The sequence below is a fragment of the Malania oleifera genome, chromosome 7 (assembly GCF_029873635.1).
Source record: "Malania oleifera isolate guangnan ecotype guangnan chromosome 7, ASM2987363v1, whole genome shotgun sequence".
Taxonomy (NCBI): Eukaryota; Viridiplantae; Streptophyta; class Magnoliopsida; order Santalales; family Ximeniaceae; genus Malania; species Malania oleifera.
In genome coordinates this window covers 99342529-99359759 of record NC_080423.1, presented here as the reverse complement: position 1 = coordinate 99359759, position 17231 = coordinate 99342529, and the positions used below count along the sequence as shown (strand labels likewise).

General features: G+C 36.7%; 1 protein-coding gene across 2 annotated transcripts; it reads right to left on the bottom strand.

Annotated features, from left to right (window-relative positions):
* Positions 1-2840: 2840 nt before the first annotated feature.
* Positions 2841-17092, bottom strand: LOC131159314 (heat stress transcription factor A-1e). 2 transcript variants are annotated; one of them, XM_058114108.1, is made up of 3 exons: positions 16512-17077; positions 5614-6918; positions 2841-3391 (listed from the first exon to the last, which is right to left on the bottom strand). In XM_058114108.1, the coding sequence occupies exons 1-2, from the start codon at positions 16749-16751 to the stop codon at positions 5659-5661; spliced, it is 1500 nt and encodes a 499-aa protein (XP_057970091.1). In that variant the 5' UTR covers positions 16752-17077; the 3' UTR covers positions 2841-3391; positions 5614-5658. The 2 variants fall into 2 exon arrangements, with proteins under 2 accessions (XP_057970091.1, XP_057970090.1); XM_058114107.1 differs by lacking the exon at positions 2841-3391 and adding an exon at positions 4056-4407 and having other exon boundaries at positions 16512-17092.
* Between the last annotated feature and the right edge of the window lie 139 nt (positions 17093-17231).

The following is a 17231-nucleotide window of genomic DNA, read 5'->3' as shown; positions in this document are numbered from 1 at the left end:
GATTACTAGCCTTTTCTATAGTTGAGAATATTAACCTTATTGGTTTTTTTTCTTTTATTTTTGATAAATATTGTTGTTATTTTTTAATCAAATGGTTTGGGTTAGATTTTTTGAGAGACCAAATTTGTATTTAAATAGAAATTTATTATGTGGGAGTAGATGCATTAGGTCTAATTTATAGTTGTACACTCCTATTACGGGTGATAAAACGAGTCAACGGATTGAATTTGGGTAACATCATAAACCAATAATACTTAAATAAGTTAGATTCAGATTGACCCATTTACAATTAGGTGAGTAAATCATAAACTCAAATTCGGTTAATTAATAAGTGGGCTACAAACAGATACCCATAAAGCATCTATTAAGATATATATAATATATTTATTTTAATTTTTCATTAAATTTCATCAAATATGAGTTAATTTTAAAAGAAAACAACAATACCCATTAAGTATCCGTTAAGAAATATATAAAATATTTATCTTAATTTTTCATTCAATTTCATCAAATATGAGTTAATTTTAAAAGAAAACAACAATACCCATTAAGTGTCCATTAAGAAATATATAATATATTTATTTTAATTTTTCACTAAATTTCACCAAATACGCTTTAATTTTATAAATTAAAAAAAAACAACAACAACAACATTCATTTGTTCTTTTCTCATTTAATATACTGTAAGCTAATAACACTTATTTATTATTTATATATCTTTCTCTCTAATATGTTTTTTTTTAAAGTGATTTAAAATTTAAAAAATGGCACCTACAATCTATTCATCATTTTTCCTTCTAAATATTTCAAAAAATATGGTTGTAAAACTTGTATCTTATTTAAAAAATACATGTTATATCATCATACATGCATCAAATATCATAATTGATATATATATATATATATATATATATATATATATATATATATATATTTTAATATTTTTAATAAAAAACTAAACAGGTGACCCGACAAGTGCTCAACTCAAACCTGACTAACTTATTTATTAATTAAGTTCAAGTCGACCTATTTATAAATAAATCACTCTTTCTTAAACTCAAATCCATTTTAATTAAATAGGTAACACGACATGTATTCGGTCATGACCTGTTTTGCCACCCCTATCACATATTATCAAAAAAATATTATTTATTATGCATCTTTAGGAATATGGTAGGCTTTTGAAAAGTTCTATTACAAAATTAAATTGATTTTCATGACCTTAAAAGTTAATTTTGTGGATACTGAATTATTATTGTAATTAGTGCTTAGTCGTGCATCACTGCAAAATTATATTTGAAATAATCACGATTTAGATTTTTTTTAATTAATATCTAATTATAATTAATAACACAAACATCCTCTGTGTATGGTCTTGTTAATTGATTTTTTTTCTTGTGTGCTCCACATTAACAATATATATAATTATTAAAGGAAAATACTTTTAAATAATTGTCACAAGATTGATTTTGACTCAAGACTCTCTCTCACTAAAGAATTATCTTTACATATACTTTTTCCAATCTCAATAGGGAAGTTCTTAAATTTTGAAACGAAATTTTTCAGAAGAGTGCCTTAAATATGGGCAGAATGCTATATACATATATAAGATATAAGAAATAACATGTATATTTCTGAAGATTATAATTATGTTTTTCAAAAGATTATATTAGCAAGATTATGTGTGTTCCTAATGAACACTGCCTTGTAAGGGGAAGGGGTCTCTGAGAATAAGAGTGTTCAGAATAGATATGATGAGTAAGTTCTAAGTCCGAATTTAAAAGGTGTAAAATGTGAATTTGAATTTGATTTGAACATAGAGCTTACAATAATTGGGTTTTCAAAATAATGAAAATGTGTAGAAATAATTCACAGATTTAAAATTAAAATTATTTTATTAAATTATTTAAATATCTATGATCTATAAATGATGTAATGCAAGGATATCTTGGCAGGAATGAGGGCTATTTAAGAAATATGAAGAGACTTTCCCTTTTAATTAATTATAGAGATAAATTCAAGATGTGCCACCCATTGAGCACTGTAGGCCCTTAAGGGATTAAAATTTCAACACTGTTTAAGTCGTAAACTTGGGTTAACCTATGTTTTCCAATCCGTATAAGAAATTACAGTCTTAAGTAACTTACTAAATGCAGTATAAAATTGAAAAATTCTTTTCAGGTCCACACCAACTTAAACTCAAGCCCAAAATTCATGCTCCTAAGATTGTTGGTGGTGATTATACAAAAACAAGCTGACATGCGTCGTCATTGCTGGTTCTGGCAGTTGTTAATCCTCAAAGATGGGATGAATTTTGAATGCCAACTGCCTAATAATATCTGGAAAGACTGATGGAGATCTATTAATATCTAGAGATAAAAGTGGAGTACCCGGATGTACCAAACCACAAACTGCATGCTAGACATGAAGCAAATCTCTCTCTTTGAGAAGTAAGCTCACTAAAATAACCCTCAACTCAAAACCTAGGGCCTTTCTTCCATTAGTAATTTACGGACGAGGGAAATGCAAGCCATCCTTCAAATCTCTTCCCCTAGCTCCAACTTTCAAGATGATTGAAATGGGTCCAAGATATGGTCCCTTCCAACTTCCAAGTTCGTTCTCTTCAAAATGCATAAGGGATTTTGAGGCCACCTGACCCCTTTCCATCAAAGTTTTTCTAAGACGTCTTGAATTGTCAAAAATCTAGTTTGCTTCCCCTCTGCAGTCCAAATTGGATCCAAGTACTTTTGCTAGCATAAAAACTGTATTCCTCCATACTGCCAACCCATTCTCTACAGAAAGATTTCAGTCTTTCTACAGCCGCTGGCAGTGATTGCCTGGATAATTAGGAAACATCGCATTAATTATATTTAAGATGAGGCGCATTGGAAGTACATACAATCCGTCAAAGAATTACATTCTCTCATACAGCTTGAAGATCTTGCCAGAAAGATTTTTATGCATGCAACGGATAGGCAGCAAATATCAAACCTCACATCAATCCATCTCAGTTCAGACTTGGAACTCCCAAGCATATGAAGACTAGACTAATCAAGCTTGGCCTGGTGACTTGGGGCATGGAATGACAAACAAATTAGGAATTGGCCGCATCTTTAGAGATTACAAAAGCAACGCAACTAATATCTTGTGTGTGGGATGTAACTTCGCTCATTAGCTCATCCTGCTGAAAGGGCAGCCCAGAAAAGTCCTCCATGCTCCTTCTGATAAGACCTCCATCAACATTGTCAGTGATGCTCTTGGAATCCTAGAAGAGCTTTCTCCCACACATCCATCCAATTGGACATGCACTTCTTTGATTCTCGATACCATGCAACTCTCTATTTTGTTCTCTTCCTACAACCACCACCACACCCCAAGCCTTAGACAAGATCTGTCAACATAAATAAATCCTTTTCAGCCAATTTACACATTCATGAGCAATTCTCTCCGACAATTTAAGGGTGCATTGTTTGCCCTACATTACAAATGCTTAAACCATCTAAACTCCTATCTTCTATATATGCTATGCCTAACTTGCCACAAATTCCTCAATTTATTGTTTAATATTACACCACTCATCTACTTAGCATTCTCATTTAGGCAACTTTTTTACTACTTCGATATATTGTTTCTTCGTTGCCCGTTTTTTTTTTAATTCTAAGGGCATTCTACAATCATGCAACATGCCCAAAGCACTTCTCCATCCTGTTCTTCCAGCATTTTATATTTTGTTCCCAAGACCCAAAATGACCATGCCCATTATGTCAACATAAGCCAAACACTCATTTTCTTTAAACCATGATCTGCTTTGGACTGTTGTTATGCAAGGATAATTGTTACAAATACATAACAATGATATCATGCATCAAAATATTTTCTACACAAGTCACATTTGGCAACCAAGCCACGACAATACCCATGATACATGCTCTTTCTTTTTTTTAACACCAAACAAGGCAGGCATGCATAGTTTTCTTCCGAGAACAATCTCCCAACCTTTAAAAAGATAATTAAAAAAAAGAACTAGTGTTTCATCACCAATATTGTAGGAATGATTTGTAGATGCTTACCAAGTACTGTCCATCGCATTTCTCAGCTAGCAATAGCATTACATTCCACAATTACAAACTATCATCTTCCCATTTTATCCTAGATAAATTATGGGATATATAGCTCATAAGGATTAGATTATTGCTTCATTTAGTGCTCGTAAAAGACAGGAGAAAAAAAAAAGAAAGAAAAGTTCAGATCACAGTGGACAAACAAGATTTATAAAATACAAAAAAAAGAGCAAAAAAGGGGTTCAGAATTTTCAGGGAAAGGGGTGGAAATCCTAAATTCTACAGTAACTGGTGGTCATCCATTGTTGAACAAAAGCTTTTCCCGCTCAGCACACAAAACATCCACCTGTATAAGAACCATATGAACAAAAAAACTGGGAGGCTAAAACAGCATTATGCTTGGCTCATGCACTACCAGGAAAAATGGGCAATTTCCAGATTAACTGATTCAGTGCAGTAATTATTTAGAATTCAAAAGTAAAGATTGAATAAATATATGGAAACATGGAATATGAATACTGAGATGTGTATATATATATATATATATGGAAATTCTTTAATTTTTGAGTTATGATATGGCGGGAGTACGTCTATATACTATACAACCCATCAAACTTTACTATGTTCTATCCAAAACATATATAACAAGTATAAAAGTCCACTTGAATATGAAACAAGTACGAGGATCAGGAGGTATAACTTCATAGTGCCTTGTGTTGATTTTTTTTTTCCCCCATTATTTAGAGCTTTTTCTAAAATAAACATATAATTTTTCACATACAAAGATGCCATTCAAACATGTGATTTTCCAACTACATTTTTAAAACAATTGCTATGCAATTGGAACCATAGAGTTTGAGCCATGTACTTGGAATCGTGTGCATTTGACAAAGAAACAATACAAAACAAGACCAAAGTCGAGGCTTCAAACCCATCCTCGTAAATGCAGAAGTAATGCATTTTCAATTTCCAAACATCTATATAAAAGTATGGAGTACCTTGTGGGCACGTCAATTTAAAATTTTGAAATATCTAACATACATGATGTATCTTGATAATCCAATACAATACACACCCCCTCTAGAGATATCTGTTCTTCATAGTTCAAAGAAGGATGAGGAAACAAAAGAGTTGGTTTGGAAGCCAAAAGAAAAAACAATAGTAAACATTATTAAAAATATGACAAGTAAATATTATTAAAAATCCAACAAACAAACAAGAAACATGTCGTCATTCTTAATTTGACTGGAAAATCAATTTATTTTGCAAATATTCCGAAAGATACAGACAACATTGACGTGTTTATGACAAATATGCAACACTAAGTTACACTATACTTTCATGTGCAAAAAAGATGATATACATGCACATGGTTGAAATGTTGAACTGTTGAAGCGACTGGGTGTAATTTCTAATGAAGTTGGAAAACATTGTTACAAGGACATCAAAGGATCAATATGGAGCCCAGACTCTAAAACACAAGGGTGTGGAAGACAGCACCCTGACCATTAGCAGATTGTCGTATAATAATGAGGATGGGTGGAAGATTTACCTGTTGATGACATGAAACACAAATATACAATTGGTTTCACAAAGATCAGACCCTTCCAGCATCAGAAGTAAGAAGCCCCATTTGTTCCGTAATCCGATCCATACGTTGCGTCTTTTCCCATCCATCATCCATACATGGGGTCTTTTCCAGGACGACACCACCTTCTACTTGGTGTGAATTAATCTCATCCGTGTCCCCTGTGAGTGGACTTGATGTAAGGAACTGCTCCCAGAAAGCATCATTAATGCTTGGAAGCCTAGGAATTCCATCTCTTGCAATGTCCATGCCTGGATCAGGAGAAAACCCATCACTTTCCATTGGCATCATCCCATCCATAACTGCTGATGGTGGACTAACATACCCATTCACAGAGTCAGACCCCACAAAGTTCATGTCAGCAATTTCAATGGTTTCCTGCATGTTCTCTTGCATTTGAGCGAAGTCGTGGAAAACTGTGTCTTCCCCACAATTCAGCCCACTCGCTCCCACAAACTGAGTAGCCTTAACTGCATCAGGGGAAGACAGTATCTCAGAATTGGCAGTAGAGCCACTACTGACAGGAAACACAGATTCTGCCAGCAAACAAGATTGCCCAGAAGTTGGTGGTACCTCTGAAAGAGTCACTCCTGATGTTTGACTTGAGGAGCTTCCATTGTCTAATGTGGAAGAAGATGGACCATCATCAATCAAGAAAGCATCTGGGTTGTTGACTGAAGGTTCTAGTCTGGGGGATGCATTCATCTTCAGGATCTGCCGGAGCATGGCTTTAGCCGCCTCATTCAAGGAAGGCTGGTATTTGATGATCCGTCCATTGGGAGCACCAGGGACATGATCACCAGCTGAGCCATCCTCCTGCCTGGGGAGTCTCCTTTTCTTATTAACTCCAGCAATGCGCCGTTTGCTTTCATTCTGCTGTTGCACCAGCTGTGCAAAGAAGCTAGGGCTCTGCATGGCCTTTGCAAGGAATGACATCATTTGTTGCTGTCGCTGCTCCATCACCTGAACTCGTTGCCCTACTGTCTGCAACTGGTGATCTGTTGTTTGCTGCTGCTGCCTCAACCTAACAAGTTCCTGCATGAGAATATTCTTGTCTCTTATAAGTCTTTCAATTTCTTCCTCGAGCCCAAACTTCCCCACCTCAACACAGGCCCCCACAGATGTGCTCTGGACTTGTGGTGGAGACTGTTGATGATTATGCACATTAACTGATTTCCGCCTACTAATACTTTTTAAGAGATGTTTTTGACCTCTAAGAAACCCCTCATTTGCAAATTCCCATCGGTCTGGATCGACCTTCTTAAAACCCTGAAAAGTATTTTAAAATTATATATAAAGAAGCTGACAGAGAACGCCAAGTAATCAGAAAATTGGTCCAATTAATTAGCAAGATAATATCTACAAAATCAAGGTCATATGCGTAAATAATGGATTTTTTTGTGGTCAGTCAAATTATGCTTCTAAAAGAGTCGCTTAAAAAAGGATAATATGTATAAATATAATTGCCGTAATTCAAATTAATTTGATTTCTACATCAAATACTGCTGATAATTCCACTTGTGAGTTTATCCCACATTGAAAAAATTGAGTAGACGATTCGCTTATATGCATGGTTGGGTAGCTTTGGGGTTCACCCATGCATATTAAGTTTGCATGTGAAGACTCCCTGGTTCTAACAAGTGGTATCAGAGCTGATGGTTTGTCACTCTGGGCCAGTGGCATCGTAAAGGTCGACGTGTAAAGCTAATTCTCCTAAAAAGCTAACAGTTGGAAAGTCATGTGTGTGACCAAGACTAACAAGGATCATCTAAGTTAAGCATATGGACCCGAATAAGGGTCAGAACATGAGAAGTAGGATTGATTCTAAGGCATATCGAATGCAACCCAAACTCAAGGCACAAGGGTAAGGCCCACTTGAGCAACCATTGGAGAATTGAGCTTGCTACCTTGCTCCCACAAGGGATATGGTTCAAATTGGACTGGAGCATTCATCCATGTGTTCCTGCGGATGTAGACAGCATGGAAGAGGAGCGGTGGATCCTATGGATGCTAATCGCGTAGATGAATGGATTCTCATGATTTGAGTAATGACTCCTAGTTGGTTGCATGACATGAAATGATCAAGAATCTCCCACTTGTGAGATTGTCTTACATTAAAAATAATCGAGTAGATGATGGATGCTGACTCCCATGGTTCTAAAAAATATAAAACAAGAATCCAAAACCTCATATTTATGTTTCTTGTCCACAAAAACTAGCTTATTCTTCCCACCACAATACTCTCTCCACTCCTCTTTCCAAGAGCTGATAGCATGATAGTAATAAAATATAATAGTTTATAATTTTCCTTGGGAAAAATATTCCATCCAACCAAAGAAAGCCTTCAGTAAAATGCTCCAATCGTGCATTAATTTTTTTTTTTAGGCAAAGGAAAATTCATCAAGGGAACCAACGGCATACCACCAGAAGAAAGAAACAGAACTCACAACTGTATGGAGTCAACAAAATCCATGGCAGCTTGAATATTCACAAAATGCTGACTTCTGATCCAAGGTTTTTAACCAACAATATAAAATTTTGCCAGCTGCCAATGATGTGCCCTCAAAAGCACATCTACAGACTATTTCTCTCCCTCCAAACAACCAACAAATGGTACTCCGGACCAGCTGTAAAATCTCTTATTAACCTATATATCTAATTTTTTTCCCAAGTCTAACTCATCTTTTACAGAACCAGCTGCAACCTATCTGGTTCCCATCACTTGCTACAGCAAATTCCCACATTCATCTTGTCCAACAGCGATTAATCATGAAATGATGCAGAGTCTCGGCTTAATCGCTAACAAAAAATAGCACCTAATCACAGAAAACTTCGAAGATTACCATGAGTTGGCATCCTTTCCTACACAGCCTCAGGTGAAAAAGACAACTGTGCAAGGTGCAAAGGTCTCTGGTCTCCCAGATGGCTTTCCAAGAGAAATTGCCAACTGTGTGAGGCAGTAGAATCTAACCTTAAGAAAAATAAATAAATAAAACCCATGCCTAGTACTCTTCCAAGTTCCATATAGCTACACCACCATCCCCTAACTTATCCAACTTCCATATAAAGAATTAAAGAAATTGAGAAGCTGCCCATCTCCCAATCAAAAGCTCTCCTTTTGAAAGTCACATTCAAAGCCATCCCTCCATCAACAGCAAAACAGTTGGAGCTTACCAAGGTTTCTTTGTTACAACAGTTCTGGAAACTGTCAAATGAAATGCATGCCCCTGCACAAGAAATCCTGCCAAAACAGCAGTCACACCTCCCAACCTCAAAGCAGATCTTTTAAAGAAGAAATCGTAATTTTTCCATCATGATTTTCTGCTGTTCTACCCTGTAAGCACTAGCCAGCTTTTGCATAATCCAATTATTATGCACCAGCCCATATTTATACTTCAAAATTGCTCCTTTGCCCCTATGAACCTCCAAAACCACTTGCCAAACAAAGCCTTTATTAAAAGCAATTAGTCTCTTGATTCCCAAGGCTCCTTAAGTTTTTTCACCAACTCCAGATGCACCAAGTGGAATTCAGGATTTTCCTCAGTGCTGCCCCAACAATATTGGAATTCTCCAATGTTTTTGCCATCAAACAGGGAATGGGCAAAAGATACAATGTAAACTAGTAAGTTAGCTGACATTTCAGACGACCTCCCTTAGACAGGTGTCAGAGGTCATTTCTCTTTCACCCTGTAAGCTTAGTCTCAAAACTCTCCTCCACCAGGCCCCAAATACTTATACCCCTGAATTTTGCATCAGGAGGAAGACCTAGGAATTGGAGTGGGAGATTCCCTGCCTTACATCCATCACATCTGCTAAAATTTTCATTCATGATTCAACCCTGCCTTGATGCGAATAAACTCACTCCTTCCCAAGGTAATCTTCAGACTTCAATCTTGAAGCAGCTTCAAGAAACACAATAATATATATCTCAGATTCACAATTTCCTTCAGGTTAATCCCGCAAGAAACAATGTTGCCATCAGCAAAAGAGGAAATGAGAAACTCTCCATCCTGCAAGACAACACTGAAAATAATCTAGAAATTAAGCCACTACCCTCAGCTCTAATCATCTTCCTAAGCACATTCATCCTCAATATGAGAAGTACACCTTCTAATCTGTTTCCTCCATCAAGGTTAGAAGCCCGTTCTTCACCCCCCGCCCCCTCCCCCAAAAAAAAAACATAGCAGTAAATCCCACAAAACGTGGCCATAAGCTTTCTTCATGTCCAGTTTCAACATCAACCGCCATTTTTTCCTCCCTTTATCCTGTTGTCCAACAGTTCATTAGCAATAAGGACAGCATCGATATTTGGCATCCTTCCACAAAAGCATTCTTGTGGAAGGATAGGAGGAATATTGGAGACAAAGTTAAACTTGATGATGAAGAAATAAATAACACTTGTAGATTTCGATACCTTGGATCTATTATGCAAGCTGAAGGAGAAATTGAAGATGATGTAATGCATAAAGTTAAAGCAGGTTGGGTAAAATGGAGAAGTGCTTCAAGTGTTCTATGTGATCGTAGAATACCCTTAAAATTGAAAGGGAAATTTTATAGAACAGCTATAAGACCAGCCATGCTATATGGATCAGAATGTTGGGCGACGAAGAAACATAATATCCAAAAAGTAAAAGTTGCCGAGATGAGGATGCTTAGATGGATGAGTGGTATAACATTGAAAAATAAATTAAGGAATGAACATATTCGTGGTAAGTTAGGTGTAGCTCCCATAGAAGATAAGATAAGGGAAGGACGACTCAGATGGTATGGACACTTGCAACGTAGGCCTTATAGTGCACCTGTGAGGAAGAGTGACTTAGTTACTGTGGGGGGCAGTAGAAGGGGTAGGGGTAGACCTAAAATAACTTGGGAGGAGATAGTGAGTAAGGATTTAATATCTTTGAATCTATCAAAAGAAATGGTCCATGGTCGCATAAATTGACGGAAAAGGATTCATATAGCCGACCCCACTTAGTGGGACTAAGGCTTGGTTTTGTTGTTGTTGTTTGTTGTTTCCACAAAAGCATTCTGAGAAGGCCCCATGACTTTACCCTCCACCCCCTTAAATCTATTGGCCAAGACCTTAGCTCTTAATTTATAAATACAGCCATGAGACATATATGTCAAGAGTCCCTAATGTCAACAACACCTCCTCCTTTGGGATGAACACAACAAAAGTGTCATTCAACACAATTCACAAAATTACTCGTATCATGGAAATCCTCGAAGACCTTTATGAAATCACCCTTGAGCGACCCCCCACTACCCCCCCCCCCCCCAAAAATAATAATAATAATAATAATTTTCTTGAATAATTTCCCTTCCACCTTCCTGCCATCCCTCACCACCCTCCACATGAAATTTTTTTTGGCAATGGTAGTTGGCCAATCTATGAACAAACCTAGTATTTTGTCCCTTTTCTTTGAGCCAAAAAGCCCTACAATTTTTTTCCTCCTTACCAATAACATCAGCCAACTCCTAGTTGACAGTAAACCTCCTCTCCCTCTCTTGGAAAGTCCAATAGAATATTCTCTGCCATTCAGGTCATTGATAACTTGGACTGAATGACCTGCCTACAACTGAAATCAAGCAGGATGGAAGTCAAACAATTTCAGTGGCTTTCACATCATCTGCCCACTCCAAGATACCGAAAGTACCATTGAAAAGACTAGATTCTTCCCATGGAAACAGCCCAGGGTAGAGGAAAAGGAAAAGTTCACAAGAGCTATCCCTCTAGAATTGGGCACATAAAACATGCATGCAAGGATTCAATCAAGTAAAAATATATAAAAATAATTGTTCATGAATCATAGTAAAATTTAACATAAAATTTTTCCTCGCAATTTTCCTGCAGGCTGCAAGTCATATCACAGTACCAGTCTTTAAAATCTAGCAAACATATATATAATCAGGTCATCATATCCTACTCTCACATAAGCCACCAGAGTGTGTGGACACAAAAAATAACTAAACAAATAACAAATAAATAAGAGAAGATGAAGCAATCACATGGTCCATCTCCTGGTCATAAGAATTTCTTATCGAGAACGAAGTCAATGGCATTTTTTTCAAAAGCAGCACATAAGGGGAGCTACCACCACCATTTAACCGCCCCCCCCCCCCCCCCCCCCACCCCAAACAAAAGAAGGGGGAGAAAAAAAGGAAATTCATCATCATGGATTCCATTGAACTACCCATTCCTGCCTGATTCTAACCCATTTCAGAAGGGGAATCTCCAGTCAGCTTTGCTATCTGCAGATAACAGAACAAAATGCACATAGAAGCAAATTTTTAATTTTGTTTTGTTGTTCTACAGAAGTAAAATACAATTCTAAGTTGAGGACCCGGCAGAACATGCAAACATTAAGCATACAACAAATTATCTTTTAAAGGGGCATGGAGGTGAGGGAAAAGAATGCCCCAAGGAAAAATAGATATGAAAATTAGCTAGTATGTCATTTGATTTGTTCTTCTCATGGATGAAAATCAGACGCACAAAAAAAATCAATGGCTTGCCTAACCGCCAGTAAAGAGAAAATATCGATGAGAGTATGCGAGTAAATTTGTCCATTCAGAAAATAAAGCCTTTCACCAAGCTGCCAACTTCTTCCCTATTCTATTTACAACTATGTCCACAACAACAATTTTTTTTAAACACACACACAAGCCCCCAGCCAGCCAAGGCAGCAAGTAGCTAATAAAAATCAACAACACGGATCCCAAATACTACTAGGAAAATTTCTAGCATCTCATCAAGAGCTAGACATTACAAGGCCATCAAAATATTTTCCCAGACCATATAATTAAGTGTATCACTAAGAGGTTAGCCTTTTCAAACCAATCAACCAAAACTCAACCAAGTTGCTTTTAAATGAAGAGTTATTCACTATGTTTCACTTAAATTGAATGTTTAATATTTCCATACCTTTAAATTTATAACAAACATCACAAGCTTACAAGCCCAAACTAGATATTGCTCAAACCATAACCAAAATTCCCCGAGCCCCACCAGCCCAAACCATAAAAAATTACCAAAATCTAGAATCTGGCTACAATCTATTAAAAAGCCAACCCCAATTACTATGTGGTGCCAATCGTTTTTGCCAACCCACAAAATATTGTCTTTAGACATTACTTTCCTGACTGCACTAATCCTCAGATTTAACAAAAAACAATGGTTACATCAACCCCCTTTTGTATTTTCCCTCTAATCCAGTCTCTGATCTTGTCCTTTATTGGGAAGAAACTACTGAATTACATTCCTCCTCTTCTGTGGTGAAACTCTGCAGCAAGAACTTATACTTCTATAGGCATAATGCAGCAAAGTTCCTTTGCATGTGTGCTGCACACAAGAACATGTGAAGGTCCTGTTTGTCTAAGATTTCTGATGTTACCGCAATTGTGAAGCCAAAATCTAAAACAAGGACAAAGGTGATGATAAACACAGAAATTTAGTTTTGCTAAGTGTGGGGAAATCTTGGAAAGGACAAACCTGTTGGATATCATTTAAATTTACAACTGTGTGAGCATGCCATCATCCTCATTCCCTGCAGCAACCATTGGATATGCCCTCAGTGAGGATGCTTTCATTTCTATAAGAGACTTGAGGCTGCCTTCTATTTCCCAACTCAGAAAGAGTGTTTTTCTCAATTTTAAAGAATTCACATATTAACATCATCAATATAATGTTAGGCCCCTAATAAATATTTAAAATATCAAATCAAATCCCACTTTGATTCATTTAAAAAAAAAAAAAAACTAAAAAGAAAAAAAGTATACCCCTATTCAATCAACCAACTTTTCTGTTGAAGAACTGGTCAGCTTTAATTAAAGATATTTCTTCCCCTAAGAGTACCAAACTAGTTGGAAACTCAACCAAGTCCTTGCAGGTGATGCAATTAAAGCAATTATACAAAACTAGTGGAAGAATCAAGCCAACCCTTGCATGAGATGCAATTAAAAGCAATTATCTTTCAAGAGGTTAATGACCGATAGAAGAGAATAAGGAAATCAGAAAATAATAATAATAATAATAATAATAATAGAATATTGATATAAAGGAGATAATCAATCAGGATTTCTTCCTTAACATAGATCTTGGAAATGATACCAGTAGAGTGATAAGGTTTAAGAACAGTAATGTGTGCAAGCATGTGTGTGGGTGCATCCGTGCATGCACACGTGTATCCACCCTCTTTCACATTATTCTCCTCACTTCTCCCCCTTCCCTCCAAAAATCTTCTTATAACCAAATCTTTATTTCAACATAATTTTTAAGCATTTGCAACTTTATTTTTCATTTCAAAATCAAATCAATATTGCAAAGAAGACATCAGATTTAAGCACCTCAACAATCTCATGAATTCAAGAATAGGAACTTGGAATGAGGAAAGAGAACAAGAAACATATTTTCCCATATTTCTACCAAAGGAACAAGATCACTGTTTCATATAAAAAAAAAAAAATCTGTGAATGTTTCCTGGAAAAAAAAATGTTCAGTTTTACTGAAAAAAGGAAAAGTCAATACAAATTTCATATTTTTGTTTTGTCCAAATCCACACATATGAGGCTCTATGTCCATGATCCTAGTGCAATAATATTGTTGGACTCTGCACTCGTAACACAAATCTAGTCAAAGGTCTTAACATTTCCAATATGTAAAACCAAAACCCTGTGAAAGCTTATTGATCATTTATATATCAAGCTAAGATGAATAAATTTAGCATTTCCAATATCCAAGAACGTGTATCAATCATCTATGTGTCAAGAAATGATGAGTCGCTATCATCATGATCTCCTGATGAGTCGCTATCATCATGATCTCCCTCCCCCCTCCCCTCTGCTATTAACCTGCTCATTGACAATATTGTATTAGCACAAACTCTAACCCAAACAGATTTTTGCATGTTGCTAAATGACAATCAGCTGAATGGGCAAGAAGAAACGTAACACTATCCCTCCATTTGATTGGACCAATATGAAAAGTAGAGAAAAGAAACACTTATAAAAGAAGAAGAGATATGAGAGAAGAAAAGAAGATGAGAGAAAAAAAAAATGATGAGAGAGAAGGGAAAAAAAAAGAGAAGAGAAAATCCCAATTTATTTTCTTTCTTTTCTTTCTTCTCTTCTCTATTTGTTTCTCTCGGTTTTTCGAGAGAAAGTTTACCCTTCGTCTATCTCTTCTTCTCTCTATAGTTCTCTCCATTTATTTTCAATTCTACCCACTTCTTTCCAAGTAAATGAGAAACATAAGCTTACCTTCCTGACCAGTAAATGAAACCAAATGAAAGATGCTGAGAGAAAAAGTCTCTTCTAATCTCCCCTCCAACCAAACAAAGAAGTGGAAAGAAACTTAAATTTTTTTCTCTCCTTTCTTTACCTCTATCCAACAAAATGAAGGGAATCCATATAACGAACCTAGACAAATGCATGCACTAGATAGGCAGCACCCATTGCATATGTGCAATAAAATTTAATTTTTTGCATTTTTTTTAAAATAACTGTAAAATTGAAGGGGATACTATAGGAGTAAAAGAGAAGTTCTGAGTGAAAGTGACAATTTAAGTTTTTCTTAAAATTACCAAAGAAAATCTAGATATTGTCTCTGCATGTGTGTGTGTGTGTGTGAGAGAGAGAGAGAGAGAGAGATAGAGAGGTTGTAAAGATGGGAGCAAACAACACTATTCAATCTCTGAGTCCAAGGAAGCTTAAAGTCAGGGTCAGGTAGCGAACACTCAACATGCAGACCAGAGTGCTTAATTCATCATGAATATGATGAACTCAATGGTCAAAGAGTAAGGAAATTAAGGTTTTGGCCATAAGATAATTTTAATATTATGATCATTTAAGATCAAACCGTGATGATTTTCCCCAGAAAATTGGACTAGAGACTAGAAACCTGACACATGCAAGGGAAAAAAAAACTTTTTCCAACCAAGTATAGAGTGACAAACAAGTATAGAGTGACAAACAAATTCCCGATGATTGCTAAAACTATACGCAAAACAGAGATCCAACTTCACCACCAAATAAAGCACACAAATATGAAGTTTTCCATGTATTATTCTGCAATGGAAAACATAAAATTGTCAGTGCCAATTTCATTGAATTCTTTCACAAGTGCCCATATTTTTAGTAGTTTACAGTTTACACAGCTCCCACGGATCCTACAGATTGAATATTGTGTCCATACAAACAGAAGCATGCACAAAACCCTAGCCATAACTCATAAGCACAAGTTCATTCACGTGCTTATGCAAAATATACAACAATACAGCACACACTTGCATACACAATTGCACATATGTATGCATGGCGCATGTGACAATTACAACAATTTCCTAATATGACAAGCTAATCCACTGATCACCTCTAGGCCAGTGGCTTCTCACAACTTCACCCCCAGCAGAGCATTGATCAAATACACAGAAAACACAGTGAACTAAGAAAAATACATGGATATCTGCACCGTGAATTATTAGTCGGGAACTTTTAGGTCTTGATTTCATTCTGTCAGTTCCATAGTGAATGCCTGATTTTGCCCCTGGATCGAGACTATCGAGTTGAACAACCAAAATGAATTTTACTACGCACGCTGATTCTCCACGAATTTCCAGCTCAGTTAATACAACAAAAAAACAAATAGAATGACAAATCCACCTGAACTGTAATCAAAATCTTTTCATCAAATGAATATTTTTTTCATAAAACCTCCACAAGTACCATCATCTAAAAAAAAAACATCCCACACACAAATATAACTAAAAACAATTAAGATCATCCAAAGTTAAATCATCTAAAAATCGTTAAGAATCAGTCGACAAATGCGACAAAAGGAGCAGAGAGAACAAGCAAACACTCACGTAAGTGTTCAACTGTCTAACGAAGCTGGAGAAGTTATTGTGCTTGAAGAACTTGGGCAAGAGGTCCCTCGAGAACTCCGGCACGTTCCAGACAACGAAGCTGTTGTTGGCGCTGCTCCACGATACCACCTCGTCCGTCGCGGGATCGTCCACCATGTCGTAAGTCTTGCTCAGAAACGGCGGCGGGGAGTTCGCCGCGGCGGCAGCAGCAGCAGCAGCAGTCTCGCGACCTCCGTCCATCCGGGCGCGACGTTAGACCGAAGGGAAAGGGCAGGTATCGGAAGCGTCTAGCAGCGAACGGCGGGAGGATAAGACTGTTTTAGTAAGAGAGGAACCTCCGGCATGAGAGATCTAAAGAGAGAGGGTTCAGATAGAGAGAGTGGGAGAGTTCCAGAGACATTTGGGTGAGAAGGGTTGCGAGAGAACAGAAGTGGGGAATGGAATGGAATGTTGGGTTGGGGGGGACACGTGGCGGAGAGAAGCGCTGCATCGGACGGCGGTTGATGGCGCCAGCGGGGCACCACCGCTTCGCCTTCTCCCGTTCCCCACGCTTTCGTTATCCCCTCTCTCCCTCATGTCATCTTCCCTTTTTTTTTTTAATTCTTTTCTTCTTGGGAAAGTTCGAAGAGAGTCTATTTTATTTTTTTATTTTTTATTTTTTGTTTTTTAATTATCTTACATGTTTGATTTTTTCTTAAAAATTCAAGTTTTGATTGCTAT

Coding starts and splice junctions, on each gene's coding strand:
- LOC131159314 (XM_058114107.1), bottom strand. CDS start 16,751: ATGGACGGAGGTCGCGAGACTGCTGCTGCTGCTGCTGCCGCCGCGGCG. Junction 6,919..16,511: donor TTAGACAGTTGAACACTTAC/GTGAGTGTTTGC, acceptor AATACTTTTCAG/GGTTTTAAGAAGGTCGATCC.